The 27,990-nt window shown below is 46.9% G+C and overlaps 1 protein-coding gene and 1 long non-coding RNA gene across 7 annotated transcripts; one reads left to right on the top strand and one right to left on the bottom strand.

Moving 5' to 3' along the window:
- Positions 1 to 3: 3 nt before the first annotated feature.
- LOC309349867 (uncharacterized protein) lies at positions 4 to 27,956 on the bottom strand. 6 transcript variants are annotated; one of them, XM_081876217.1, is made up of 15 exons: positions 27,553 to 27,956; positions 27,292 to 27,443; positions 25,695 to 25,959; positions 22,893 to 22,990; positions 19,841 to 19,943; positions 18,628 to 18,735; positions 18,125 to 18,208; positions 16,546 to 16,734; positions 15,367 to 15,602; positions 13,632 to 13,854; positions 11,234 to 11,326; positions 8,007 to 8,108; positions 5,320 to 5,436; positions 4,196 to 4,256; positions 4 to 2,000 (listed from the first exon to the last, which is right to left on the bottom strand). In XM_081876217.1, the coding sequence occupies exons 1-15, from the start codon at positions 27,778 to 27,780 to the stop codon at positions 1,444 to 1,446; spliced, it is 2,616 nt and encodes an 871-aa protein (XP_081732343.1). In that variant the 5' UTR covers positions 27,781 to 27,956; the 3' UTR covers positions 4 to 1,443. The 6 variants fall into 6 exon arrangements, with proteins under 6 accessions (XP_081732343.1, XP_081732344.1, XP_081732347.1 ...); XM_081876218.1 differs by having other exon boundaries at positions 22,893 to 22,987; XM_081876221.1 differs by lacking the exon at positions 5,320 to 5,436.
- LOC309350039 lies at positions 2,920 to 6,009 on the top strand. Its single transcript, XR_014160278.1, has 2 exons — positions 2,920 to 3,013; positions 5,341 to 6,009. It is a non-coding gene; the product is annotated as an uncharacterized lncRNA (long non-coding RNA).
- Positions 27,957 to 27,990: the final 34 nt, after the last annotated feature.

Here is a 27,990-nt window from a genome sequence, read left to right as displayed (position 1 = left end):
TATATATAAACATAGTAAAACATGAAACTTCAAAAAGCTTCCCTGTACAAGGCTGCCTTCAGATGTCTCCTAAAGGTTATATAACTTAGAGGCGAACCTGACCAATTACGCTTTGTGAAACGAGGGGCAAACTGAAATGCAGCCTTTTAAATCTGCACTTCCTCAAATTTTGCAGTGCAAAAATTTGCTCTCCAGCAAAGCCAAGTGGAACGGGCAGATTGGGAGGGTTCAAACTTCTCCCCTCTGCATAAAATGACCTTTGGAGGCCTACAATTTGGGATGATTCCGGGGCAGGTTGCAAGATTATAACACAATAGGAAAAACAATTTAACCATAAAAATAAGACGAGTCCTACAAAAATACCACACAAAACAAGTAAAAATGTAGTATGAAAGCATGCAGAAACAAGAATTCAGGGAATTTCTACAGATAAAAACTGGCCTTATGCTCCAGGAGAGCCTGAGGGAAGAAGAAGGGGTGTCTCAGCAAGATGGGTGATGCTTCATGGTGGAAGGAAAATAGCAGAAAAGCCCATTTTGGGAGTCACTGCCCTGTGACACCCTGCAAGGCATAATACTGCAAGGAGACTCTCCCCAGATGATCTAAGTCAGGGGTCAGCAACCGTTTTCAGCCATGGGCCGGTCCACCGTCCCTCAGACCATGTGGTGGGCTGGACTATATTTTGGAAAAAAAATGAAAGAATCCCTATGCCCCACGAATAACCCAGAGATGCACTGGAATACATTTCTCTCATACTGTATTACAATGTGGTACGCTGGTTTGACAGCCATAGACACAAAGTCCTTACAGAGGGTGGTGAAGACATCACACGATATCATGGGCTGTCCCCTGAGTCGGCTAGATGTCATCGCAGGAGACCGTTGCCTCAGAAGAGCGAGAAACATTCTCAGGGATGACTCACACCCTGGCCAGCACCTTTTTAATCTACTGCCCTCGGGCTGGAGATATAGAAGCCTTATAAGCCGCACCAACAGGTTAAAGAACAGTTTCTACCCATGGTCCGTGAGGCTGCTGAATGGAAAACAGGAACATTGCAGCTGATGTTCGGGGCTGGTGGTCGTACGACAACACACAGTGTGTAACAAGGACTGAGAGATTGTGGAGGGGCTCGTTTAATCTCACTGTAAACAAGTGGTACAGTGACAATAAAGTATTTCTATTTCTATTCTATATTAAATAAAAGCACACACTCTACTCATGTAAAAACACCAGGCAGACCCCACAAATAACCCAGAGATGCGTTTTAAATAAAAGGACACATTCTAGTCATGTAAAAAGACACTGCTGGGGGCCAGATTGAGAAGGTGATGGGGCCTCATCCGGCCCACAGGCCTTAGGTTGCCTACCCCCTGATCTAAGTGATCTTCCCATTGAATTTCCTAATGTTCAAATATGGCAGAGTTTCTCCAGCTCTCTTTCAGTTCAGTCCTCTGAAGGTTCAGGGCTACCTCTGAATTTAAAGGGGGACCATGGTCTTGGGGACCCAAATGGCCTTGGGGACAAAAGAGCTGAGCTCCGGGGGCTGAGCAAGGTCCCTTCGCCCTCCAGGTGGCCCTGGCCTTCTTGGTGGGAAGTCGTGTGGGGCAACGACAGCATTACAGAAGGCACAGTGGGACCGGAGGACCCCAGGGGTGAGGGGAGAGGCCATGCAGAGAGGAGATTTCCATGGGCAGCAGAGCTTGTGGCTGACAAATGTGTGACACTTGTGTCAGAAGAGACACGGCTTTGCTCTTCTTCAGCACCAGAGTGGAGCTGAGCGTCCTGTGCAGCCACAGGCCAGTTCTCTCTGCCGCAAATGGAGGATGTGAGTTCGTTCCTTTGTGGCGAAGGCACAGGGCTGGTGCACCCATGAGCGCTTTGCACATCCTGGTCCTGGTTAGCGGAGAGCTGGGGAACCAAACACTCAGCCCTGCTCCTTTCTGGTCCTTGCTTCGAAAGTCTGCCGATCTCTTGGATCTGTTGCTGGAACCTCAGTTTGGCTATTTGGGGAGTGGAGAAACAGGAGCAGAGATTTAGTAAAGAAATATTATCTCCCCCACCTTCAGCTCCAAGGGATTCCAGGGCAGCAGTTGGTTTTTTTTTTAAAAAAATCCCTATATAAAACTGTAAGGCACATCTGGTTGGCCACAGTGAGAACAATATGTTGGTCCAGGTGGGTCCCCTTTGGTCTGATCCAGCAGCTAAGTTCTTCTTAGGTTTTTAAGTTCTTCGATAACATTTAAGCATCGGTAGAAAACTACCAACGGTTCAACCTCAGCTGCTCCAAAGTTAAGCTATCTAAGAAGTCCTTGCAAGAAAATGCAACCATGGTGTTCGGTGGCCCCTTAAAGACTAATAAATTTATCTCAGCATAAACTCTCTCTCCCTCCCTCCATTAAAGCTTATGCCAGGGGTCTCCAACACAGCCCCACTCCCTGCAGTATGTCCGAAGGTGCTTGGGAAAGTCCTCAGTAAAGCTCCCCTCAAAGATCCGCAACAGATGTGGGACTGTTTCCTCTTCTTCCTCTGTTCTCGTTTCCATTGCCCCTGCCACTCCCGCCCTGCCTCTCTTCTTCCGCTCTTTCAGATGTGGTAGCCATTTTGTGTTGCACCATGCCCTCACAGTAGCCATTTTGTGATGGGCACCCATGGCAGTTTCTCAACAAGGGGCACCATCTAGGGTGGGCCAAGGGCCCCCAAAAAAATTCAAGGAGGGGGCCGGGCCCACCCTAGATGGTGTCCCTTGTTGAGAAACTGCCATGGGTGCCCGTCACAAAATTGCTACTGTGAGAGCATGGTGCAACACAAAATGGCTACCACAGGCCTTCCTGTGGGCATCACTGGGCCTTCTCATGGCTGCAACAGACACTGTTGGGCCTCCCTTTGGCTGCGATGGGCCCCATCTGGCCTCACTGCCTCCTCCCGCTGTGTGACGCCAAGCACATGCACTGGGCCCCCCCAAAGTTGGGCAGAACCCGGCGCCTAAGAATGCCCACTGGTCCAAAAAGGGTTGGTGACCCTTGCTTATAGCAAACAAGCAGAAACATAAGAACCAGTAACACAAGAACAATCCTTGCAGTCTCAAATATAATAAATTATCTATGCCACTGCAGATTAGATTACTGCTATGCGCTGTACATACCTCTTTTTGAAAACAGTTCAGGAGCTACAGCTGGTGCCAAAATTCAGCAGCCAGATCATTGACTGGGAGCAGAAGGACTGAGCGCATTGCACTAATTCTGCCTGATGCCCCTGTCGATTATTCTCTGGGCTCAGGTCAGAGAGCTGGTTTCACCCACAGAGCCTTAGGCAGCTCAGGACCACAATACCTCAAGGACCACCTCCCTCCACAGGAACCGACCTGGGTCCTGCAATTGTCATCTGAAGCCTTTTTCTCTGCATGAGCCACCCTTCATGGGCAGCAAAACAAGAACAGGGCCTTTTCTGAGTTGGCCTCCCAAGAATGGGGAACTCTCCCCAGGGAGGCTCATCTTGACCCTTCCTTATACATCTTCAGAAAACATTCCTTTTTGGTCAGGCCTTTAGCTTTTATCTATCTATGGCCTTCTTGCATGTGTGTTTTAATGTAGGTGTTTCAAAAATATATGTGCTCCTTTCAATGGATGTACAGTGGTACCTCGGGTTAAGTACTTAATTTGTTCCGGAGCTCTGTTCTTAACCCAAAACTGTTCTTAACCTGAAGCACCACTTTAGCTAATGGGGCCTCCTGCTGCGGCCACACCGTTGCTGTGAGATTTCTGTTCTCATCCTGAAGCAAAGTTCTTAACCCGAGGTACTATTTCTGGGTTAGCGGAGTCTGTAACCTGAAGCATATGTAACCTGAAGCGTATGTAACCCGAGGTACCACTGTATGTGTTTTTTGCTTAGCATACTGTAAGTCACTTTGAGTTGCTGTGGCAAAAAAGTGATTAATACTTCTTCTTAAATAATGTGGAAGGAGAAAAGAGGATTCTATCAAAGTGGGTTTTGTCTACACTACCCAGGGAATCTTTCCCAGTCCTACCTGGTGGTGCCAGGGACTGAGCCTGGCACCTTCTGCATGCCAAGCAGGTGCTCTAACACCTTACAGCAGGCCAAAGGCCTACCGAGTCCAGCAGCATCCTCTTCTCACAGTGGACAACCAGGTGCCTATCATCATCATCATCATCATCATCATCCTTATCATCCTTCCTACCTTTCATTAAGGCTTCATTCTTCTGCTTCAGAGCTTGGATCTCAGAGGCCATGGAGGTGATCTGGAAGGGAGAAATGAACTATAAGGGGGGGGGGGTGCCACATCTGCACCATACATCATGTTTAGCAGTCATGGCATCCACCAAAGAATTCCTGGGGAACTTTTCTTTTACAGGGTCAGATTTAAGGTGCTGCTTTTGACCTTTAAAGCCCTTCTCGGCCTAGGACCCTCGTACCTACGGGACCGCCTCTCCTGGTATGCCCCACAGAGAGCCTCAAGGTCCATAAATAGCAACACCCTAGTGGTCCCAGGCCCTAAGGAAGTCAGATTAGCCTCAACCACAGCCAGGGCCTTCTCAACACTGGCCCCGGCCTGGTGGAACGCTCTGTCTCATGAAACCAGGGCCCTGCAGGATCTGATTTCTTTCCGCAGGGCCTGTAAGACAGAGTTATTCCGCCTGGCCTTTGGCTTGGAGCCAATTTGATTCCCTCCCCCTCTTTCTTTTTTCTTTTCCTTCTCCTCCTGCAATGAGGCTACATTTTAATATTTTTCAATATTTTAATGTTGTATTTTAATTTTGTTTTTAAGTTGTAGTCATTCAACTTGTTTTTATTATTGCTTGTAAGCCGCTCTGAGCCCGGCCTTGGCTGGGGAGGGCGGGGTATAAATAAAAATTATTATTATTATTATTATTATTATTATTATTATTATTATTATTTGACCTGAACCTTCCAAACGCCGGCTTCATCAGATCGGGAAGGTGGACTTGCCAAGTGGCCTCTCTGAATGGGTGGCAGGAGCAGGGCCGGCCCATCCACCAGGCGGACTGAGGCAGCTGCTCTGCGGTGAGCAGAGGCAAGGGGAAATCTCTTGAGAGCCCTGTGGGATCACACAGAGGCCTTGAGAGATCTCAACAGAAACTGGAGGCCACAGCCTCGGGACCCTGGGAACCAAGGCTTTAGTGCAGGCAGCAGTGGGGGGCAGGCAGTGCACAGCACAAGGTGTGCACCCAGGGCAACGCCTTCCTGTTTTGCCTCAGGCGGCGAGGCAGGCTGGTCTGCCCCTGGGTGAGCAGGAGGAACCCCTGGCATTTTCCTGCCACCCCCATCAGCAGTCTTCCTTACTATTTCTGTTTTCTCTCTCAGCTGCTGCTGTAGACTCTGGGCTTCTCCACTGGTGCTGGGAACACCCTGAAGTTCTGCCTGACCTTCCTCACGAAGCCTGATGGGTTTGGCGACAGTCTGCAGGAAGCACAAAGAAGAGGCTATAGAACTCCTTGAAATTCCAGAGGGCACCATGCCCTGAAACCCGATCACAGACATCATGCACCCGGAGAGGTGTAGGAACCACACACTAGGCTCTGTGCTCTGGGGTTGGGTTCCCCCTTCCAGCCAGCTACTCTGTTTCCCATTGTGATGGTGGCAGGATCATGAAGGTTTGGTGGGTTGGGCGCACAGAGGGCATCCAAGGGTTACAAGCTGTCCGCGAGGCTTAGGTTGTCCATGTTGGGAAACTGTGTACGTGCAGCTACTCACACAGAGTCAATTAAGGTTTGGCAGACAGCCAGAAGGCAATCTGAAGGAGTAAGTCTGCCTGGTGATAACAGAGACATGGAGACAGCTCCCTGATTGGTCAAGCTCTCTCAAAGGAGTGATAATTATGTAATGGCCTACTAACTAGAATGTGTTAGTTCAGAGGTTCAGAGTTCTGTGTATCAGTGTAGAAGTTGTGAGTCGTGTCAGAGAGAGCTAGCAAAAGATCCGTGTTCTGTTCCTGTAAATAGTCCACTGTATATAATAAACACCTAACTACAAGTTCCTGGCTCCTGCTTCATCTATCCTGTCTGCAGCCAAGTTGCCAATTGCTTCTGTGGAGTCTGCGTTTACTCTGCTAGGTCTGGCTAAGGTCCTGCAACTAGTCAGAAGGTTGCGAAACACCAATTGGTTTTGCCAATAGTCCACACTTTTGGATGAAGGGTCCTTCTGTATCTTCTCCACTGCTCTAAAAATAGTGGGGCAGAGGGTGTGATGTAATGATGCTTCCATTGCCCTTAAAGAATAAGTGCCCCCCCCCCATACAGTGCTGGGGCAAGTCATTTCTGTCAGGAGTTCAGCCTACACTCGAGTAGGACCCTGGCAGAGACACATGCCCGACTGGCATGTTCTCTCCCTCCTGGTCTTTCGTTCGGGAGCTTCAAAAGCTTTCTTCAGCCCAAACATCACAGCGACTAATGCCAACTGACGCTGGCACACTTAGGGATCCGCAGAATCTTCGCAGCTCATGCGCAACACAGCATTTTGGCTAATCTACTTTATTTACATATAAACACACATGGAGCACTGCAACATGGCTCCCTCTCTTTCTAGCATCAGACAGCAAAGAGGAAAGAACAAAGGACAATAGTCCCGCTTCACGGAACACAGTAACACAAACATCCTGTCTCCGTCACTTCCCACTCTGTGGAGTCAAAACATACACCGTCATGTGATAGACAAAAATCCCACGACTGCAATCATGGAGCAGGAATTCTAACACCTTCCCCTCAAAAGAAAAGGGTTTGAAGGGTTTGGGCACGTTGTTGAAGCAGAGAAAGCCAATTCCTTTTCTGATGCTCGTTGTGTTACAGCTCGGATGGGAACATCAGAAGCGGCCTGCTGGATTGTGAGCCAGTGTGGTGTAGTGGTTAAGAGCGGTGGACTCGTAATCTGGTGAACCGGGTTCGCTTCCCCGCTCCTCCACATGCAGCTGCTGGGTGACCTTGGGCCAGTCACACTTCTTTGAAGTCTCTCAGCTCCACTCACCTCACAGAGTGTTTGTTGTGGGGGAGGAAGGGAAAGGAGAATGTTAGCCGCTTTGAGACTCCTTCGGGTAGTGATAAAGCAGGATATAAAATCCAAAATCCAAGGGCTCATTCAATCCAGCATCTTGTTCTCATGGTGGCCAACCAGATCCCCCAGTGGTGAGCACACAAGCACAAGAGCAGTCATAGAATCATAGAATCATAGAGTTGGAAGAGACCACAAGGGCCATCAAGTCCAACCCCCTGCCAAGCAGGAAACACCATCAGAGCACTCCTGACATATGGTTGTCAAGCCTCTGCTTAAAGACCTCCAAAGAAGGAGACTCCACCACACTCCTTGGCAGCAAATTCCACTGTCGAACAGCTCTTACTGTCAGGAAGTTCTTCCTAATGTTTAGGTGGAATCTTCTTTCTTGTAGTTTGGAACCATTGCTCCGTGTCCGCTTCTCTGGAGCAGCAGAAAACAACCTTTCTCCCTCCTCCATGTGACATCCTTTTATATATTTGAACATGGCTATCATATCACCCCTTAACCTCCTCTTCTCCAGGCTAAACATGCCCAGCTCCCTCAGCCGTTCCCTCAGTCCTCTCTGCTCCTGCAGTTTCCAGCAACTGGCATTCAGAAGCATTGCTCCCTCTGATTGTGAAGGCAGAGTAGAGACATCCTGGCCAGGAACCATGACCAGGAACCAGGAGCCTTCTCCTCCTCCATGAATTTGTCCAAACCTTTTCTAAAGGCATTCCTGCCTCCCGCAGAAGCGAGTTCCACAGTTTAACTCTGCACTGTGTGAAGATGGACTTTCTTTTCTCTGTTCTGAATCTTCCTATCTTCCAGCAGGCCTCTCCTTAGGTTCTTATGTAATGTCTTGGAGGACACCCCAGCCTCATCTCTTTCTTTCTCCCCACCCTTCCTCTGACAAATGTGGCGGATTTTGGGACTCTTGTCACTCCCAAGTGCAGTGTTACTCCACAAGAAACCCATCAGGCAGGGAGGGAGGGGAGACTTCTTACCAGCATCCTTTGCGACTTCAGAGGCGCCACTAAACTTTCTTCCTTCAGTCCTCCGGGATGCTTCTTGTATCCTGCCTGCTGCTGCCTGAAAAGCTCCTTCAGCTGTCAGACGGGCAGAAAACAGATGCAAGGTTGAGCTTAGCCAGCAGGGATTCCCAAAAGCAGCTATGAAAAATTTGGTAATCTGGGTTACATGCAATATTTGAGCTGTGCCATGGTACGTATATTCCAAGTTTCCTGGCAACAGCTGGGGAGGCATCACAGAGCAACAAATAAAGCAGAATGCTGTGTGGGCGGTGCGGTATAAACCCACTTCTGATGCACCATCAATAACATGTTGCAGAATACTCCCACCCACCCAAAGACAGGAGAGCCCCCTAAACAGTAACACTGCTAATTTGGATTACATATTTTGTGTGCTTCTGGGCTGTCGGTGTTTTGCAGAAGCGAATTAAGTTCATGCTAAAACTGAGAGCCCATGTGGCATAGTGGTGTGTCAGGCTAGGGCCAGGGTTCAAATCCTGTCTCAGCCATGAGGCTCACTGGGTGTGACCTTGAGCCAGCCACCCTCTCTCAGCCTAACCAGCCTCACAGGGCTGCAGTGGGGCTTAAATGAGGAGGTGGGGACAGCCACATACACCACCCTGAGCTCCTTGGAAGAAAGATGAATATAAACATAATAAATGAATCAACTTTATGTATGCAATTTTAAAGCTGATTAAAAGTGTTCTGCTGCCCCCAGTACAACAAATCCACTTTGTGAAGAAGAAAAAACAGCAGCAACAACACAGACTTCTTTGTGGTTTGGAAAGTGACAGTGGAAACACATTGAAAAGTGTGGGGTGGACGGATTATGAACAGGAATGTGTTCCACAAGCAGCTCAGGACACAGGCTCATTTTCATGTAACTGCCACACAAAGAAATCCGAATGAATGCTGCTTTTATAATTAAGTGTTTTAAAGTACTTTAAATTTGTTGTTAGCCACCCTGAGCCCGGTTTTTGAACCGGGAAGGGCGGGGTATAAATAAAAAAAATAGTAGTAGTAGTAGTCTAGCTGCCTTGTACCCTTTTGCAAACAAATCAGGATTGGTGCTACATAATCTGTATTTCTGGAGGAGCCCCCAAGTCAGTCACACGGAGGGAATTTCTTCTGTTGGTGCAGGAACAAAGTTTCCTCTGAGGGGGCGTTTAACCTGCCAGAGGCATTCCTGGCGCCTGTGCAATGTCACGTCACTCGGCCCCATGCCAGCTCAAACATTCATTTTGCTGCATGCACTTAATCCAATGCAGCGGAGGGCAGAATTTCACACCACCTTGACAGTTGGATGCCTAACCTTTATGGTGCTGTGCTGCAAGCTGGGTAATTTTGAGGCCTGATGCCCCTTTTAAATCTGTTCCTGTGCCTTGCTTGCCCTGCTGTGCTTGGTTGAGCAACACTGGAAGTTGCTTGAGTCAGACCACGGGTCCATCTAGCTCAGTATTTTAATGTATTTTTAATCATTTGTTGGAAGTCGCCCAGAGTGGCTGGGGAAACCCAGCCAAATGGACAGGGTATAAATAAATTGTTGTTGTTGTTGTTGTTGTTGTTGTTAAACACAGTGGTTCTCCAGGGTTTCAGGCAAGGAATCTCTCTCAACCCTGCCTGGAGGTAGCAGGGGGAAATGAGTTCCGCACCTTCTACTAGCAAGGCAGACCATCTGCCACTGAGCTATGGCCCTTCCCCAAGTCTGTTGGTTTCTTTGATTGCTTATACAAGCACCTTCTCATAAAATGGCAGCAATACCGTATAAACACACCCACACACCCATTAAAAGCAGTGCAACACAATAATTGGAATGTCTGGCTACTCAGGGACATTTTAAACACAGACACAGGCTTGCCAGCAGAAGGAAGGCTTCAAGAGATGCCTGGAAGTCAAAAGGGAGGGTGCCTGCTGAATTTGTCGGAAGAGTGCTCCACAGTACCTACCACGGGGCCAGGGATGCTGGCCTTGTGTTCCCATTCTGGTTTCCCGTGCACTCACTGTGTTTCCAGTCCTGGGTTTCTTTTATCAGTCCAACAATGTGTTGCATAGTGTACATAAACATAAATGAATTGAAGCAGGGGGTTGAGGAAGAGCTGTGAAATGCACGGGGGGACAGGGGACGATGACCCGACTTCACTGCTCTAAATAGATAACAGCCCTGCTCCAGGTGGAGACCAGAGGTTGCAGAGCATGCAGGAGGTCCTGGGTTTGATCCTTGGCATCCCCACATGGGGCTAGGAAGCGCCTCCTCCCGCCTCAAAGTCAAGAGAGCCGCTGTCGCTCAGCGTGGCCAATCCTGGGCCAGATGAACCAAAAGTGTGATTCGATATCAGGGCAGCTTTCTAGCAAGCTTTCCCAACCTGGTGCCTTCAACACACTTTGAACTACGATGCCCATCAGTTAGAGGATGTCAGGCAGGCAAAGGCTGCTCTGGGTTCCAAAATGAAAGCAAGTGTCGTTCAAAACCATATATTTAGCTGAGGGTTGGGCTAGATGACTCTTGGGGGTCCCTTGCAACTCTAGAATTCTACAACCCTATGAATATATGATGTATGGAAGTGAGAGCTGGACCATAAAGAAGGCTGATCGCCGAAGAATTTATGCTTTTGAATTGTGGTGCTGGAGGAGACTCTTGAGAGTCCCATGGACTGCAAGAAGATCAAACCTCTCCATTCTGAAGGAAATCAGCCCTGAGTGCTCACTGGAAGGACAGATCCTGAAGCTGAGGCTCCAGTACTTTGGCCACCTCATGAGAAGAGAAGACTCCCTGGAAAAGACCCTGATGTTGGGAAAGATGGAGGGCACAAGGAGAAGGGGACAATGGAGGACGAGATGGTTGGACAGTGTTCTCGAAGCTACCAGCATGAGTTTGACCCAACTGTGGGAGGCAGTGGAAGACAGGAGTGCCTGGCGTGCTCTGGTCCAGGGGGTCACGAAGAGTCGGACACGACTAAATGACGAAACAAAACAATGAATATAGCACCAAGTGGACTCATGCTCATACTTCAGAGCAGGAAGTGGTGGGCCGATGAGTCAAAAGAGGCTCTTGAGCATCAGTACACACAGAAACACACACCTTGTGAACGCTCCCAGGATGACATTTCCCTCCTCCTTGGCTCTCCAAAGAGCTGTGAAGAACATGGTGAGTCAGGGAGGAAGAGGCAAAGGTGAGGAGGGGCGATGACAGAGGTAATGCCTACCTGCTCGGTCACCAGCTGATGTTGCCGCCTCAGGCTCTCCTGCTCTCCCTGGGGGCTCCTGGTGACTTTTGCTTCCGAGTCCTGACTCTGTTCCTGGGGGAGGAAACGGACCTGTGTGGGCAGAGAGACCGGAGGATGGCAGGGCCCTGTTCTGGTTCCCGTCTCTTTCACAGATCTTGGCTTCTGGAAGTGGGAGGTGAAGCTTCGGTGATTTTCGGCAACCCAGCTGGGGGCTGTGCCAGCCACAGCAACCCTCCCAAGCCTGCCCTGCATCTGCCTTCCCAACGCCCTCAAGGACAAGTTGGGGGGCCCCACACAGGCTTAGCAGGGAGGCTAAAGGTGAGGGAAGAGACACAGCTCAGCGGCAGGAAGTCTGCCTTGCAAGCAGAAGGTCCCAGTTTCTGTCCCCGCAGGTATCTCCTGGTGGGACTGCGAGAGACGCCTTCCTGAAGGCGAGGAAGATGCCACATGGCAGAGGTTCCTAGGGACTACTGCAATGCGCTCTACGTGGGGCTACCTTTGAAGGTGACCCGGAAACTACAACTAATCCAGAATGCGGCAGCTAGACTAGTGACTGGGAGCGGCCGCCGAGAGCACATAACACTGGTCTTGAAATACCTACATTGGCTCCCAGTACATTTCCGAGCACAATTCAAAGTGTTGGTGCTGAACCTTAAAAGCCCTAAATGGCCTCGGTCCTTTTTACCTGAAGAAGCGTCTCCACGCCCATCGTTCAGCCCGGACACTGAAGTCCAGCGCTGAGGGCCTTCTGGCAGTTCCCTCACTGTGAGAAGCAAAGCTACAGGGAACCAGGCACAGGGCCTTATCTGTAGTGGTGCCAGCCCTGTGGAACGCCCTCCCATCAGATGTCAAAAAGATAAACAACTACCTGACATTCAGAAGACATCTGAAGGCAGCCCTGTTCAGGGAAGTTTTTAATGTGTGACATTTTAATGTATTTGTTGGAAGCCGCCCAGAGTGGCTGGGGAAACCCAGCCAGATGGGCGGGGTACAAATTATTATTATTATTATTATTATTATTATTATTATTATTATTATTATTACATAGCATGGAGAGAGTGGACAGAGGACAGTTTCACTCCCTCTCTCATAATACTGGAACTCATGAGCATCCAATGAAGCTGAATGTTGGAAAAGATTCAAGATGGATTAGGGAGGCAGCATTTCTTCACATGGCACACAGTTAAACTATGGAACTCCCTGCCACATGAGGCAGTGGTGGCCGCCAGCCTGTAAAGGAGGACTGGAGAAATTAATGGAGGAGAGGGCTACTGACAACTCCTAGCAAAACATGGCGCTCCTTGCCCCCTTAACAGTTTCCTGCAGGCTGGCCTAAAGGATTTCTGCAGTTCTATGACTTAAAAGCAAAGGAAGCTTTTCCTTGGTCAAATCCATGCCATACACGGAAAGCACACGGCTCCTCAAAGAATCCTGGGAACGGTATTTGTTTAGGGTGCTGGAAACTATAGCGCTGTGGTGGGAAAATGACAGCTCCAAGGGCTCTGTGGGGGAAGCTGTCTGCTGCAAGGCATGGGCTGGCTGTGGCCAGAGAGAACAGAAAAGCTTCACCCGTTCAGATTTCAACAAAAGAGGCTATGGCTAAAGGCACTCGCAAAGGAACAGGGAAGCCTTTAGGGCCAGAAGGCTGCCTTCCGATCAGGGCAACCTTCCGGGGACCACATGACAGTGGTGGGAGGGGCCTGAAGCAAAAGTGGGTGGAGCAACAGATGCAAATTATTCCAGCTGGCACACTCAAGCACAAGACAGGGTCAGAGCTCCAGGACATATTTCCAGCCAGACAAAAACTCTTCAGGACAGGGCTGTCCAATACACGGCCTGAGGGCAGCATGCAGGCCTTGAGGCCTTTTGGGGTGGCCCTTGGCAACATTTGACGCCTCCCCCAGCCCCAATGCTACCTTCCCAAAGCCTGGTAAGGAGGTGCTGGGCTTTGGGAAAGAGGTATGATGTCTCTGGCAGAGAAAGAGCCTGCGGGTTACGTGTCGAAGCCTTCTTGAGGCCCACTTGGTATGAAAAGCTGGACCTCCCTCCTCCAAGAGGCTGTGAAGTAGGGCCAGGGAGAGGCCTGGCTTGCAGAGGGTCCTGGTGGCTAGATGGCAAGCCCCCCAGAAGTCACCCTGCACAGATTCAGGAGAGCACTACACGTTCTATTGCACTGGGTGCCAAGCCTCAGGGGCACCACAACCGTGATTTTGCATGGAGCACAAGAGATGGGAGGGTGCCAAATTTTGGAGTTGCACAGGGCACTGCTGACCCCCAAGTTCCGCCACTGCCCTGGAGTTCCCCACCCCTGCAGTAGCAAAAGGGAAGAAAAAGGCAACAGCCTTAGCGGGGTGTTGTCTCCCCAGCGGCCCCACACCTTGGCAGAGAGGCCTGGGGCACTCATGTTCTGCAGCTCCTCCTCCCTGGTCTTCGCGGCTGCCGTCCTCTGCCCCTGCCGACCTCTCCCGTCCTGGGGGATGTGCTCCTGGCTGTCCAGCCGGCTGCCCACCTCCTCCTTCTTGGCTTGCAGAGCTGCTTCTAGCTCCAGGGTACGAGCCTGCAGCAGGTCCTTCTCTCTCTGTACGAGCCTCCAGGATTCCCTGCAAGAACCAGAGGGGACAAGGCAAGCGCTCGCTCGCTTTCTGACCTCATGGTGACAGGGGTTACTTCAAGCCCCATGTGGGACTTCCTTTGCTCTTGGTCCAGAAGCTGCAGTCGGTGCAGGATGCTGAAGGGTTATGGCTGACAGAGGGGAGGTCTGGTCAGCATATTGCCCCTGTGCTCAGAAATCTGCACTGCCTGCCAATTTACTACCAGACCAAGTTCAAGGTGTTACGATTAGTATATAAATCCAGAACAACTTGAGAGCTCATTTCCCCATATCCCCAAATATAGCGCCCCCCCCCCATCTGACTGCTTCAGTTGCTGGAACTGGCGTTTTTACACCTACTGCGTAATACCCATTCTACAATTGTAAGAACACTATCTTTGGAACTCCCTGCCTATTGATATCACTGTACTCTTTCCAGTACCTGCTAAAAATATTGTTGCTTAGGCAGATGTTTAGAAAGTTGATGAGTTTCAATCAGTTTTTAGTCAATTGCTGGGTATATCTTTTGAATGATTTTAAGAGTTGTTTTTATCAGGTAATTTTATCATTTTATTCTCTTTGTAAACTGCTTTGAGGTTTTATTTTCACAATTTTGCTGTGTATAACACTTTAATAAATAAACAACTAATAGCCAAATAGAAGCAACAAACCTCCACTTGGCTGTTCAGCTCACTTCATGACCTTGAATCATTCTCTCAGTCTAACCTACATTGAACTCAGTTTCTGCCCCATCCCTGCCTCTGGGCAGCAGAGAACAAGACTTTGCCCTCTTGTGACAGAGGAATGTACAAAAAACAACAACACACTCCCCAAAAAGCAGAGTATCAGGCTGCAGGATCTCTGCCATCTCCTAATATTTACTACTGTAGCAGGTCAACAAATTGCTGTATACCAGAGCTTTCCAAACTGTGTGTCACGATATGTCATTGTGTTGACTGCAGTGTGCAAGTGTGTGGCATGACTGCTCCCCAAACTCCTCCCAGAGCTGGAAAGGGGATAGTTTAACCTTCAGTTTGCTAATAAAACTGAATTACTGCGTCACGAAATGATGCATGTCTAAAAAGTGTGCCCCCAACAGGAAAAGTTTGGAAAGCTCTGCTATATATACTGATAGGGGAACTACAGCTAAGAGAATATGCTTCCACAGACTGTATTAAGGATGTATCAAGGACATTTGTGCAGGGAAAACTCAGCCTTGAGCCAAACTGATGGAAAGTAGACACCAAATTCTTCTTGTTAATTCAGGCATCCATCTCTGATAATATAGGCACACTTTTCCTCTGGAACGTGACTTAATTCCTGTGCACATGCAAAGCTAAGGGGAGGGAATGTCTCTCTGGAAGTCTAACAGTCCTTTGGACTCTACTCCTGGAGGGTTCGCAACAGCTGCTGTTGCTTTGACCAAATAAAAGCCATATTAAACATTGTGACTGGAGTGGTTAATTGAAGAAAAGCAGCAGCTCAGGAAAAAGGCTATCTCCCAGTGTTTCCTGCCAAGTACCTGAGATTCGCACAGGTTTCCTGGAGAGCCTTCACCTCTTCCTCCAGCTTCCTCCTGTCCTCTTGACTCGGAGAGGCTCCTTCTGCCTCTTTCAGCATCTGGCTCTGCTCATTCTCCAGCGCCTGGATGCGGCTCTCAAGGATCTTCTTCTCTGCTTCGGAGCGATGGAGCTTCTCCAGAGAGGCTTCCAGCCTCTGGCGGCTCTCGGCTGCTTCGGAAGAGAGCGTTTTGCACGCCTGCAAGGGAGATTGCAAGGCCTTTGCTCTATTCACTTAGCCTGGAGACCCTTCCAGGTGAATGCACACGGCCACTTGGTAAACTCAAGACCTTCTGGGTAGAACTGCTGATCTAATGAACAGTTGGGCACAGGGCCAGATCCCTACCTAACCACAACTGTCCACCTATGAAAATATTATTAGAATATAAAATGGTAATATAATATAATATATAGCCTAGCTTTTTCCCAGACAGGGACTTAAGATGCCAGATAAAATAGAAATAGCTAAAAACAGAAAAACACAATCATTAAAAAACAATTAAACACTAATTAGAATTAAAATTGTGTGTGAGTGTTTGTGTGTGATACCTATTAAAACATACAGATCATTACAATAAAAACAACACGGCACCTGCCCTTTCCTTAAAAACAGTCATTCCCCAAAGACCTTTTTGGAACAAGGAAGTCTTCACTTGCTGGCAGCAAGGAGGCAGCCAGTCTGGCTTCCCTTGGCAGGGAGTTCCAAAGTTGCTTGAGAGCAGCCGCTGAGAAGGCCATCTCCTGCGTCTCCACTGAGTGTACCTATACAGAGCTGATTCATATGTATATTTTTTGATATTGTTTTTTGAAGTTGTGCGATATTGTGCATTAATATTACTGCTGTGTTTTAACTCTTATAACCTGTCCTGGGACTTTAGGACAAAGGGCAGGTGATAAATTGTAGTTAATAATAGTAATCTTTCAGGGATGGAGAACATTTTTCCGTGTGAGGCCCACATTCCTTTTCAGGGGAGGGGCTGCATTGCAACAGTGCGTGGGCCAGAGACAGAAGTGGGTGAAGCAATTTAATATAATGTATTGCATTTCTATCCCACCTTTTTCTCCAAGGAACTCAGGGTGATGTAGGAGTTTCATGGATCCCACCCACAGCTGGAGAAATGGGCCAGAATGGGGGAACTCACCTGCCTGGTGGACTCCAGCTCCTCCTCCATGAGAGCCTTCTCCTTGTCCTGGTGGTTGACTTGGGTCTTGGCACAGACGAGCTCCGAATGGAGGGCTGAGACTTGGTCGTTGGAGCCTTCTTGCTGTTTCTGTGCACGCTCCAGCTCCAAGGTGAGATGTTGGACCTCCTGGTGGAAAGCCACCTTCTCCTGCAAGACAGTCGCTATGGTCGTTTATGGCTCACTCTTCTTCATCAAAATGAAAGCAAAGCGGCTGGCAGGATCAAAACGCTAATGTTCAACACATGACTGCAGTACTCAGAGCAGCACAGGTAGCTATGCTGCCCCATCAGATGGCAGCAAACCAAGGGCACTAGGAACATGAGAACGAAGCCACGATGCTGCTCTGCTCTGCCTCGGTCAGAATCCACCTGGAGGCTTGTGTCTAGTTTTGGGCACCTCAGTTTGAGAAGGATATTGACAAGTTTGATGTATTACAGTATTTTAATATTTTTTGGGAAGCCGCCCAGAGTGGCTGGGGAAGCCCAGCCAGATGGGCGGGGTATAAATAATAAATTATTATAAATAATAAATTAATAAAAATTATTATTATTATTATTATTATTATTATTATTATTATTATTACCAAGGGTCTGGAAACCAAGACTTAGAAGGAGCAGTTGAGGGGGTTGGGTATGTTTAGCCTGGCAAAGAGGAGACTGAGAGGAGATAGGAGAGCCCTCTTCAAAATGATGTTGAAATTGAAATACTTTATTGTCACTTGTACAACTTGTATACAGTGAGATTACACGAGCACCCCCACTCAGCTCTCTTAGTCTTAATTCCCCCCGTTTACTGACGCACACCCACCAAACCCGAAAGTCAGTTGCCCTGTTGTTATCTTTTCATTCAGCAGCCTAACAGCCCACGGATAGAAGCTGTTCTTTACCCTGTTGGTGCGACTAATCATGCTTCTATATCTTCTGCCTGAGGGCAGGAGATCAAGAAATTGCTGGCCAGGGTGTGAATCACCCCCTAGAATCTTCCTCACTCTCCTGAGGCAACGTTCTTCTGCTATTTCATCCAGCAGATTCATGGGACAGCCCATAATATCTCCAGGGCTGTCCCATGGAAGAGGGAGCAAGTTTGTTTTCTCCTGCTCCGGAGGGTAGGACTCAAACCAATGGATTCAAGTTACAAGATAGGAGATTCTGACTAAACATCAGTGGAATGGACTCTCTTGGCAGGTTGCGGACTTTCCTTCATTGGAAGTTTTTAAGCAGAGGTTGGATGGTCATCTGTCCTGAATGCTTTATATGAGATTCCTGCATTTCAGGGGGTTAGACTAGATGACCCTCCTCTATGACTGTAATAAGAAGGAGGTGCCAAAGCCCACCTCAACACCCCCTAGCTACGGCCCTGCCCAGACCCCATACCTTTTGAATTTTGAATTTTATTGTTATCCATGTTTTTAAACTGTATTTTATGCTGCTTTTACAATTAAGTGTTTTAAATTTGTTGTTAGCCGCCCTGAGCCCGGTTTTGAACCAGGAAGGGCAGGGTATAAATAAAAATTTATTATTATTATTATTATTGTTACCTGAAGGAGTCTCTCCCAGACAGAAAGGGCAGATTCCAACTTCAGGCTAAGCTCCCTCACTTTCTCCTCCAGCCGATCCTTCTCCTGTCAGGTAAACCAGCACATTTTCCCCTCAAAATGTCATATTTCGTCAGAGTGAAGAGTGCATACTTGGGGGAACCCCAATGTTTGCAGAAGTAGGGGAAAGTACTTTTGCAGGGGACTAAGGAGGCAACATGCCCTTCCCCAAGCATAGGTCACATTCACACCATATATTTAAAGCACATTTAGCAAGTGTATAAAGCATGTGGCTTTATATCCTGGGAACTGTGGTTTCTGGCCCCTGAGAACTATAGTTCCCCACCTCACAGAACTGCAAATTCCCAGCCCCCATAATAGAATATAGGACCCAGGAGTGTTTGGGGGAAGTTATGTGCTTGAAATGTACAGTGTAGGTCCCTCTGCAACTCTATATCTTAGCTATTCCGCAGCCCTAGAGGGAACTTGCAGTCTGCTTGGCAAACCTCTTTTGCAGTTTCCAGTTTCTGCACCATCTCCTCCTGTTTTTCTTCTAGGGCCTTGATGTGGCTTTCGTGAGCCAACAGGCTGCTTTGAAGGCTGACCCGTTCTTCCTGGAAATCAAGAGTGCATTTGAATGACTTCTGTGGTTTTTAAATACATTTTAAACCGATGATGATGATGATGATGAGTTGTATCCTGACCATCTGACTGGGTTGCCCAGTCAGGGCTTCCAGCTGAATATACACAAACACAACAACTGGAACAACACAATAGAGCATCACACATTAACCCCTAACACCTTAACCCATCATCGATAAGGACATTATATTTGTGGCAGTGGGGCTTCTGGCCTTGATGAGCAGGGCTGCATGGATTTTGTGCTAAGGAAAATGAAAATTATGCTGCCAAGCAACCCAAACTCTGCATGGGAGTAGGGATTGTTGGGATAAGACTGCCAGGGAGACGGGGGCATCAGGCAGGCCCCCAGCTGGCTCCAGCCAGCAGCCAGCAGCCGGGCGATCACCAGTCTCCCTTGGAACAGCGACACGAGCCTCAGATACATTTAGAGACTTGGCACACTTTATCAGCAGAGTGAATAAATCTTCTCGCAACAGAAGTGGCAGACAGAGCCATGTGTAAGTATATTTACAGCATTTATTCAGTTCAGGAACAAAGGAAAAAGCATGTCTGCTTCCCTTCTTGTCCAGCAAACAGCAGAGCAAAAGCAATATACAAAACGGAAGTTCCCAGCAGACTGCTGGAATGTAAACAGGCATGTGACACACAACAGTCATGCCTGTTCCCTTTTAAGGTACAACGGAACTATATCCTAACAGGGATGAATTCTGTGATCTGAATTCAGTAATCTTTCTTATTTTCATCATTCACTCTGGTTTTGATTGTTGTGCGGAGGGGGTAAGAAGTTATGCAGGCATCAAAGTCGCCCCCCTTCCAACAACTGGGAATCGGTCTTCTTAGATTTCAAGAGGTATCACTCAGATGTTTTCAAATATATTGGTGCTTTCATGAAGACTAGAAACTTTGTTTTTTAACTGAAGGCTGTGATTCCTAGGACACTAAATTCTGTGTCCATACACCACCTTTTGTGAATTCTTGCAATTTTAAACATGATAACCTATCTATGTCTGATCCTATGCTAAGTCCAGACATACCCACACACCCCGGCTGAGGTGAATTTTAGGAAGCCATGCTTACCACAGTGGCGTTGTGATTGGAGCCCGGGGATGAGAGTGATCCATGGTTCCTTTTGCCTAGAGAAGATCTGGCTTTTACCAGCTCTGTTTCCAAACTGAAGAGCCTAAAAGGAAGGCACATCCAGACAGATATTAGGCTCCTGCCCACCATGCTAAGAATAGTTCATTCCTGTTTCCTAAGTTTGCTTACGCATCAAAAGAGTAACAATACCCAGAACATACCATTTACATGCTCTGCAGAAATCATTCCCTCCAACATTTCTCCGATGAAAACAGAGACAGGCACGAAGTACTGGGCAGGCGCTGGGCACAGAGGGTTCACAGGGTTGCGCTGCCTGCCTGCCTGCCCATCCATTGAGGGGGGAGCCCAGAGACCCCTGACGGCAAGCAGGGCAGGGAATCCTGCGTGGAAGTGCCTGACTCAAGCCCCCTCAAAACTATGCGACTACGTCCCCCCACCCCACCCCGGCCCTCCCTACTCTACGCCCAGCTTCTGCTGGCAGACAAAGACTGTTATATTCCAACAGGGCCTTTGGGAACTGACTGTTTTTAAAGAAAGGGCTGGTGTTGTGATGTTTTTAGTGTAATTATCTGTACAGTGGTACCTTGGATTAAGAACTTTATTCGTTCTGGAGGTCCGTTCTTAAACTGAAACTGTTCTTAACCTGAGGTATCACTTTAGCTAATGGGGCATCCCACTGCTGCCAAGCCGCCGCCACCGCGTGATTTCTGTTCTCATCCTGAAGCAAAGTTCTTAACCTGAAGTACTATTTCTGGGTTAGCGGAGTCTGTAACCTGAAGCGTCTGTAACCCAAGGTACCACTGTACGTTTTAATAGATCTTAGATATGTTAATATTTAATTGTTTTTTAACAATTTCTTTTTTCCTATGCTTTTAGCTGTTTCTGTTTTCTCTATAAGCCGCTTTGAGTCCCTGTCAGAAAAAAAGACAGGATGTGAATGAATGCAATAATAATAGTAAGTAGGGAGACAGGGGCTTGCTGAGGACCAAGCTTAGTGGAGCAGCAAGGGCCCCACTCGCTCTAATGGACCAGCCTCAACTGGTCATGCGAGCCTTCTTTCCTGGAAGGGAATCAGCCATTAACAATAAACATTAGGAAAAGGCGAAAGATTTATACGATCTGAAGAGAAACCAGACATTACAAATTCTGGATAGGATGGACTGTTTCAAGAAGTGGCAGAAAGATATATCCAAATTTGTCTGGCAGGGCAAAAAGCCCAGAATAAAATTTAAGATTTTGACTGATGCAAAAGATAGGGGGGGTTTTGCTCTGCCGGACTTAAGACTTTACTATGAAGCAGCAGCTTTCTGCTGGTTGAAGCAATGGCTACTTCTTGAGGATACAGACATTCTAGACCTGGAAGGGTATGATAATAATTTTGGCTGGCATGCATATTTATGGTATGACAAGGCAAAGGTTTATAAAGGCTTTAAAAATCATATTGTCAGGAAAGCTTTGTATAATGTTTGGAATCGATATAAGGATTTGTTGGAAAGTAAAACACCCAGATGGTTGTCACCAATGGAAGCTAGAGCGGTGAAAAAACTTAACATGGACTCTAATTGGCCAAAATATTGTGAAATTATAGAATATGATGGTGAAAAGGTTAAATTACAGAGCTTTGAGAAACTAAAATCCAAGGTTCGAGACTGGTTACATTATTATCAGATAAATGAGACTTTTAAGCAGGACAGGAAACTAGGATTTCAGAAGGAGAGGTCAAAATTGGAAACAGAATTGTTAGAGACCAATACTAAGAATCTGTCTAAAATGTATAACTTGTTGCTGAAATGGAATACACAGGATGAAACGGTTAAATCAGCTATGATCAAATGGGCACAAGACTTAGGTCATGATATTATGTTCGCTGACTGGGAACAGTTATGGACCACAGGCCTTAAATTTACAGCATGTAGTGCCTTGAAAGAAAACATAATGAAAATGATCTATAGGTGGTACATGACCCCAGTCAAGCTTGCAAAGATATACCATTTGCCCAATAATAAATGCTGGAAATGTAACGAATGTGAAGGAACCTTCTACCACCTTTGGTGGACCTGCCCAAAGATTAAGGCCTACTGGGAAATGATCTATAATGAAATTAAGAAAATCCTTAAGTGGACATTTGCAAAGAAACCGGAGGCTTTTCTCTTGGGCATGGTCGGCCAATTGGTACCAAAGAAAGATAGGACATTTTTTATGTATGCAACTACAGCAGCAAGAATCCTTTTGGCAAAGTATTGGAAGATGCAAGAATTACCTACTCTGGAAGAATGGCAGACGAAGGTGACTGAATTTATGGGACTGGCAGAGATGACCGGCAGAATCCGTGATCAGAGGAGAGAGACAGTGGAAGAGGACTGGGAAAAATTCAAAATATATCTTAAGAACTGTTGTAAAATTTCAGACTGATAAAATGTCAAGGGATAAGAAACAGAGAATTACAGCTGTAAATGTTTAAGTTAAGAAAACCTGAGGGAAGTTAAATATAAAAATGGAATGAAGGATTGCTAAAAAATTGGAAACAAGGGTGCAGTGAAGGGGAGGTATGGGGAAGTCATGTGTTGTTTGTGTATTTTTTTTTGTGTGTTTTTGTTTGTGAAAATTAATAAAAATTATTTTAAAAAAAACAATAAACAATAAACATTAGGAAGAACTTTCTGGTGCCGAGAGCTGTTCAAGTGTAGAATGGAGCCCTTGGAAAGCTCTCCTTCGTCGGAGGCTTTTAAACAGAGGATAGATGGCCATCTGTCAGAGGTTCTTTAGCTGAGATTCCTGCAATGCAGAGGGTTGGACTTAGATGACCCTTGGGGTTCCCTCCAGTTCTACAATTCTATGATTCTATAATAATTCAGACTAATCTACAATTTTATATTTCCTCATTTTTGTTTTTTTCCAACTCAAATGTATTTATATCCTGCTTTTCTTCCATGGAACACATGTGTGGGACTCCCCTCCAGACTGCTTAGCTTCATCAAGTTTGTTGTGCACCAGTTTTCTTGAGGTTACGCCCCGGGAAGACCCTACTCACTTAACATCCAGGTCTCCTTTGTGCTTCCTGTCTTCTGAGCAAGTCATTTCCAACCACTGCTTTTCCTTTTCTATATGAGCGAAAGAGCTCTCCATCTGCTGTGGAAAAGGCAAGGGATCAGAGAAGATTTCAGAGACAAACTGTGCATTAAGACCCATTTGCATGAAACGAAGGAGGTCCCAGACTGTGGTCCCAGGTGAGAAGGCATTTAGCCCAACAAGGACCAGAGCGCAAACTGTTCCAGACACTTGAAAGTGGTGTTCTGGCAGCAAACCAGATTCTACAGGTCATAGATTTCTAATAATAATAATAATAATAATGATAATAATAATAATAATAATAATAATAATAATAATAATAATTTATTTATACCCCACCGATCTGGCTGGGCTTCCCCAGCCACTCTGGGTGGCTTCCAACCATATATTACAATACAGTAATGCATCAAACATTAAAAGCTTCCCTAAACAGGGCTGCCTTCAGATGTCTTCTAAAAGTTTGGTAGTTGTTTTTCTCTTTGACATCTGGTGGGAGGGCATTCCATAGGGCGGGTGCCACTACCGAGAAGGCCCTCTGCCTGGTTCCCTGTAACTTGGCTTCTCGCAGTGAGGGAACCGCCAGGAGGCCCTCGGCGCTGGACCCCAGTGTCCGGGCAGAACGATGGAGGTGGAGATGCTCCTTCAGATATACTGGACCGAGACCATTTAGGGCTTTAAAGGTCAGCACCAACACTTTGAATGGTGCTCGGAAACGTACTGGTAGCCAATGTAGGTATTTCAAGACCGGTGTTATATGGTCTCAGCAGTCGCTCCCGGTCACCAGTCTAGCTGCCACATTCTGGATTAGTTGTAGTTTCCGGGTCACCTTCAAAGGTAGCCCCACGTAGAGCGCATTGCAGTAGTCCAAGCAGGAGATAACCAGAGCATGCACTACTCTGGTGAGACAGTCCACGGGCGGATAGGGTCTCATCCTGCGTACCAGGTGGAGCTGGTAAACAGCTGCCCTGGACACAGAATTGACCTGCGCCTCCATGGACAGCTGTGAGTCCAGAATGACTCCCAGGCTGTGCACCTGGTCCTTCAGGGGCACAGTTACCTCATTCAGGACCAGGGAGTCCTCCACACCAGCCCGCCCCCTGTCCCCCCAAAACAGTACTTCTGTCTTGTCAGGATTCAACCTCCATTCAACCTCCTGTTAGCCTCCATCCATCCTCCAACTGCCTCCAGAAATTCACACAGGACCTTCACTGTCTTCACTGGTTCTGATTTGAAAGAGAGGTAGAGCGCCCTTCTGGACCAGGTCAGTGGCCCATCTAGTTCAGCATCCTCTTCTCACAGGGGCCAAACAGATGCCAGTGGGAAGCCCACAAGGGGGATTTGAGTGCAAGAGCAGCACTCTTCCCGCCTGTGGCTTCCAGCAACTATTCAAGAGGCACGCTGCTCTGATCCTGGAGGCACTCTGGAATTATCATGACTGGCCACTGAGAGCCTTAACCTCATGCTTGCAGTTGTGGTCCACTGGGGTTAAATTCACGGCATGTAATGCCCTAAGAGAGAATATTATGAAAATGATGTACAGGTGGTACATGACCCCAGTCAAGCTTGCAAAAATTTATCATTTGCCCGATAATAAATGTTGGAAGTGTAAAGAAACTGAAGGTACATTCTTTCACCTTTGGTGGACATGCCCAAGGATTGAGGCTTTCTGGGAAATGATTTATAATGAACTGAAAAAGGTATTTAAATATACCTTCCTTAAGAAACCAGAGGCCTTTCTCCTGGGCATGGTCGGCCAATTGGTGTCAAAGAAGGATAGAACTTTTTTTATGTATGCGACAACAGCAGCAAGAATACTTATCACAAAATATTGGAAGACACAAGATCTACCCACTCTGGAAGAATGGCAGATGAAGATGATCGACTATATGGGACTGGCAGAAATGACCGGCAGAATCTGAGACCAGGGAAAAGAGGCGGCGGAAGAAGACTGGAAGAAGTTTAAAGACTATTTGCAGAAATATTGTAAAATTAATGAATGTTAATATGATGTTGGACAGAAATTAAGTGGTTTCCAGCTGTAATGCTTAAGAGATATGGAAAATAAGGTTCTGAAATAATTAAAAGAATTAGTGGTGAGGATTTGCTGAACAAACAATTTGAATTGGAATATAAGAAAGGGAGGTATGAGGAGGTCTGGAAAATAAGTCAAAAGAAAATAAGTAAATGGAAATTCTATGTGTTTTTAAATTGCTTTTATTTTTGCATTTTTGTACTTTTTTTTTCTTTCTTTATGTTTTACAATGTATTAGTTTTGAAAACTTTAATAAATATCTTATAAAAAAAAAAAGAGAGAGAGCCTTAACCTCATGAACTTGTCTAATCCTCACGGAAAGCCACCTCAGTTAGTGGCCATCACTACGTTTCCTGGGAGCAAATTCCATAGTTTAACTACGTGCTGCGTGGAGAAGTATTCTCTTCTACCTGTTCTGAATATCCCAACATTCAAAGGGCCATAGAAACATCGAATTGTAGAGTTGGAAGGGACCCCAAGGGTCATCTAGTCCAACCCCCTGCAAAGAAGAAATCTCAACTAAGGCATCCATTACAGATGGCCTCCAAAAATGTCTCTCTAGCCTCTTTCTCCAAACCTCACATGATCCTACACATTAGGCTTTTCCCCGAAACTGAAAAGCCCAAATTTTCCCCAGAGAGGAGTTGCTCTACCCGCGTTGGTTGCCCTTTTCTGAATCTCTCTCGTTTCTGAGGCACAGCATCCAAAACTGTGCACAACACCCCACATTACCTTCTGCTTCAGGGAAAGCAGCTCAAAGTGCATCATGTTGAGTTCCAGCTCAAGGTTCCTCACGGAGCAGGTTCCTCCCGCCTCAATGTTCCTTGGCAGCTCTTCTGTTAAAGATGCTCGCAGGTCCAACTCTGAGCAGCTCTGTCTCCTTCTAGATAGTGGCTGTGTGGGACTATCCTCCCTTGTATTCCAGTTTGGGAGGCGACAGAAATAATGCCTTCTTCTGACGGTTGAGCTATTGTGTTCTGCAGCATCTGGTATATCTCTGGCAAGAACAAGGAAGAACATAAGGAGAGCTCTGCTGGATCAGGCCAAAGGCCCATCTAGTCCAGCAAGTGGCTTGCCAGAGTCATCCCTTCATGTCAGGGCGTTGGACTTGACAACTTTCCGCAGGGCCTGCAAGACAGAGCTGTTCCGCCTGGCCTTTGGTTTGGACTCAGTCTGACCCTTATTTTTCCCTCCCCTTATGGTCTTGATTTATCAGCTACTTTAAAATGAGGCTGCATTTTAACCTGTATTTTAAATTGGTTTTTTTTTCTTTTCTTCCACCCACCCCCCATCTTTCCCCCCTATTATGTTTTTACTGTGATTTTTATTGGTGTTAGCTGCTCTGATCCCGGCTCTGGCCGGGGAGGGCAGGGTATAAATAACATCTATTATTATTTATTATTACAGTATTATGACTCTTTGGGTCTCCTCCAATTTTATGCCTGTAGGAAGCACACAAGCAGGACCTGAGCACAATAGCAAACTCCCCTCCTGCAGCTTCCAGGAACTGTATTTAGAAGCTTCCTGCCTCTGACTGTGGAGACAGAGGATCATATGGGAACCTGCATGCAGGACCTAAATTAAGAAGCCCACAAGTTATGATTTCCAGCAACTACTGTTCAGAAGCATTGATGCCTCTGACAGAGGAGGCAGAGCAGAGCCATCATAACTAGAAGCTACTGATAGCCCTCTCCCCCATGAATGTGTCTAATCCTCTTTCAAAGCCATTTCAATTGCTGGCCATGATGACATCTTGTACCTCATGCTTCCTTTCCTAAGAAGGATTTTGAAAGCAGAACCTTGTGTTGTGTACTAAGCTTGGATCCTAGAATGCGACAACTGAATGAGTGGATATAAGACCGTAAACAAGTTGATAATTTGCTTGGAAAAACCTTTTACGATGAAAATGGGAGCGGGAGACGTGAGGGAGTCCAAAGAATTGATGAAACTACATTGCGTTGGAAGTAAGATTGCTTATTATTTGTGTATTTGTATTCAAAAACTTTAATAAATATTTATTTAAAAAAAATAGAATGCGACAACTGATTGGCTTGCAGGAGAAGACCAATCAGGCTCCAGGAAGAAGTTAATCAGCCTATTAGGCTGGTAGGATCGTAGAATGCAACAACTGATTGGCCTGCAGGAAAAGACCAATCAGGCTCCAGGAGGGAAGCAGAATCAGCCAATCAGACGGGACTCCTTGTGTAAATAATGTATATAAAAGTCTGAGGTTTGGGGGGCAATTCAATCACTGTTTTACAAGCTGCGATAAAGAGCATGAAATCAGTACAGGACTCCGAGTATATGTCACCTTGCCTGACGCACATACATTCTGCTGCCTTTCGTGTGGAGTACTTGTGGTGGACTCATAGACTTGGCTCTCTGAGGATGCTTGGGATGAAGGGGTTCCCCGCTGTATTCTCCCACTCGGCCTCTTGAGCTGCTGAGCTCCAGCGGTCCTGATGCCCCATTGACAACTATCTGATCAAGAGGGGAAAGAAAGAAAGAGTGGAAGGTTGCTGACTGAGATCCAGGAGCACCTCGGATAAACCTGACAGGCTAAGCCCCAGCAGGAAAGGTGCTCTCTTACCTTTGATGGAAAGAGAAGCTTTGGAGAAAGAGCTCTGTCCATTTTCATCCTCTTCAGCTCTGCTGCAGAAAATGGTTGAGAGGGCTGATGGTTTCTTCTAGAACTTTCTGCAACTTTGCTGGGCAATCCCAAGGACTCAGTTTCTGCGAAGCCATGTGGGAAATGTTTATTGCTAGGACAGTGCTGGGAGGGCAAGCCTGCAAATCCTCTCCAATTCTGGAGCAACATGTGAAGAGTTGAATGGTCACAGCCGAGTCTTTTTGTCTGTCTCCAGTTGTGTAGATTTAGACACAGATCCAGAATTGGGATCTATGGATCCAAGTTAAAGACAGAAGATCCAGGAAGATCATGGGATCTAAAAGACGCGTTACCAAACATAGCCAAAAAAAAAAAAAAAAAAGGATCATAATGAGAGATCTCACGAACCTGTGTCTTTCC

The sequence above is a fragment of the Podarcis erhardii genome (genome assembly GCF_964252035.2).
Source record: "Podarcis erhardii genome assembly, chromosome: 9".
Lineage (NCBI taxonomy): Eukaryota > Metazoa > Chordata > Lepidosauria > Squamata > Lacertidae > Podarcis > Podarcis erhardii.
Note: the sequence above shows the minus strand (reverse complement) of the source record. Positions and strands in the feature narration are given on the sequence as shown.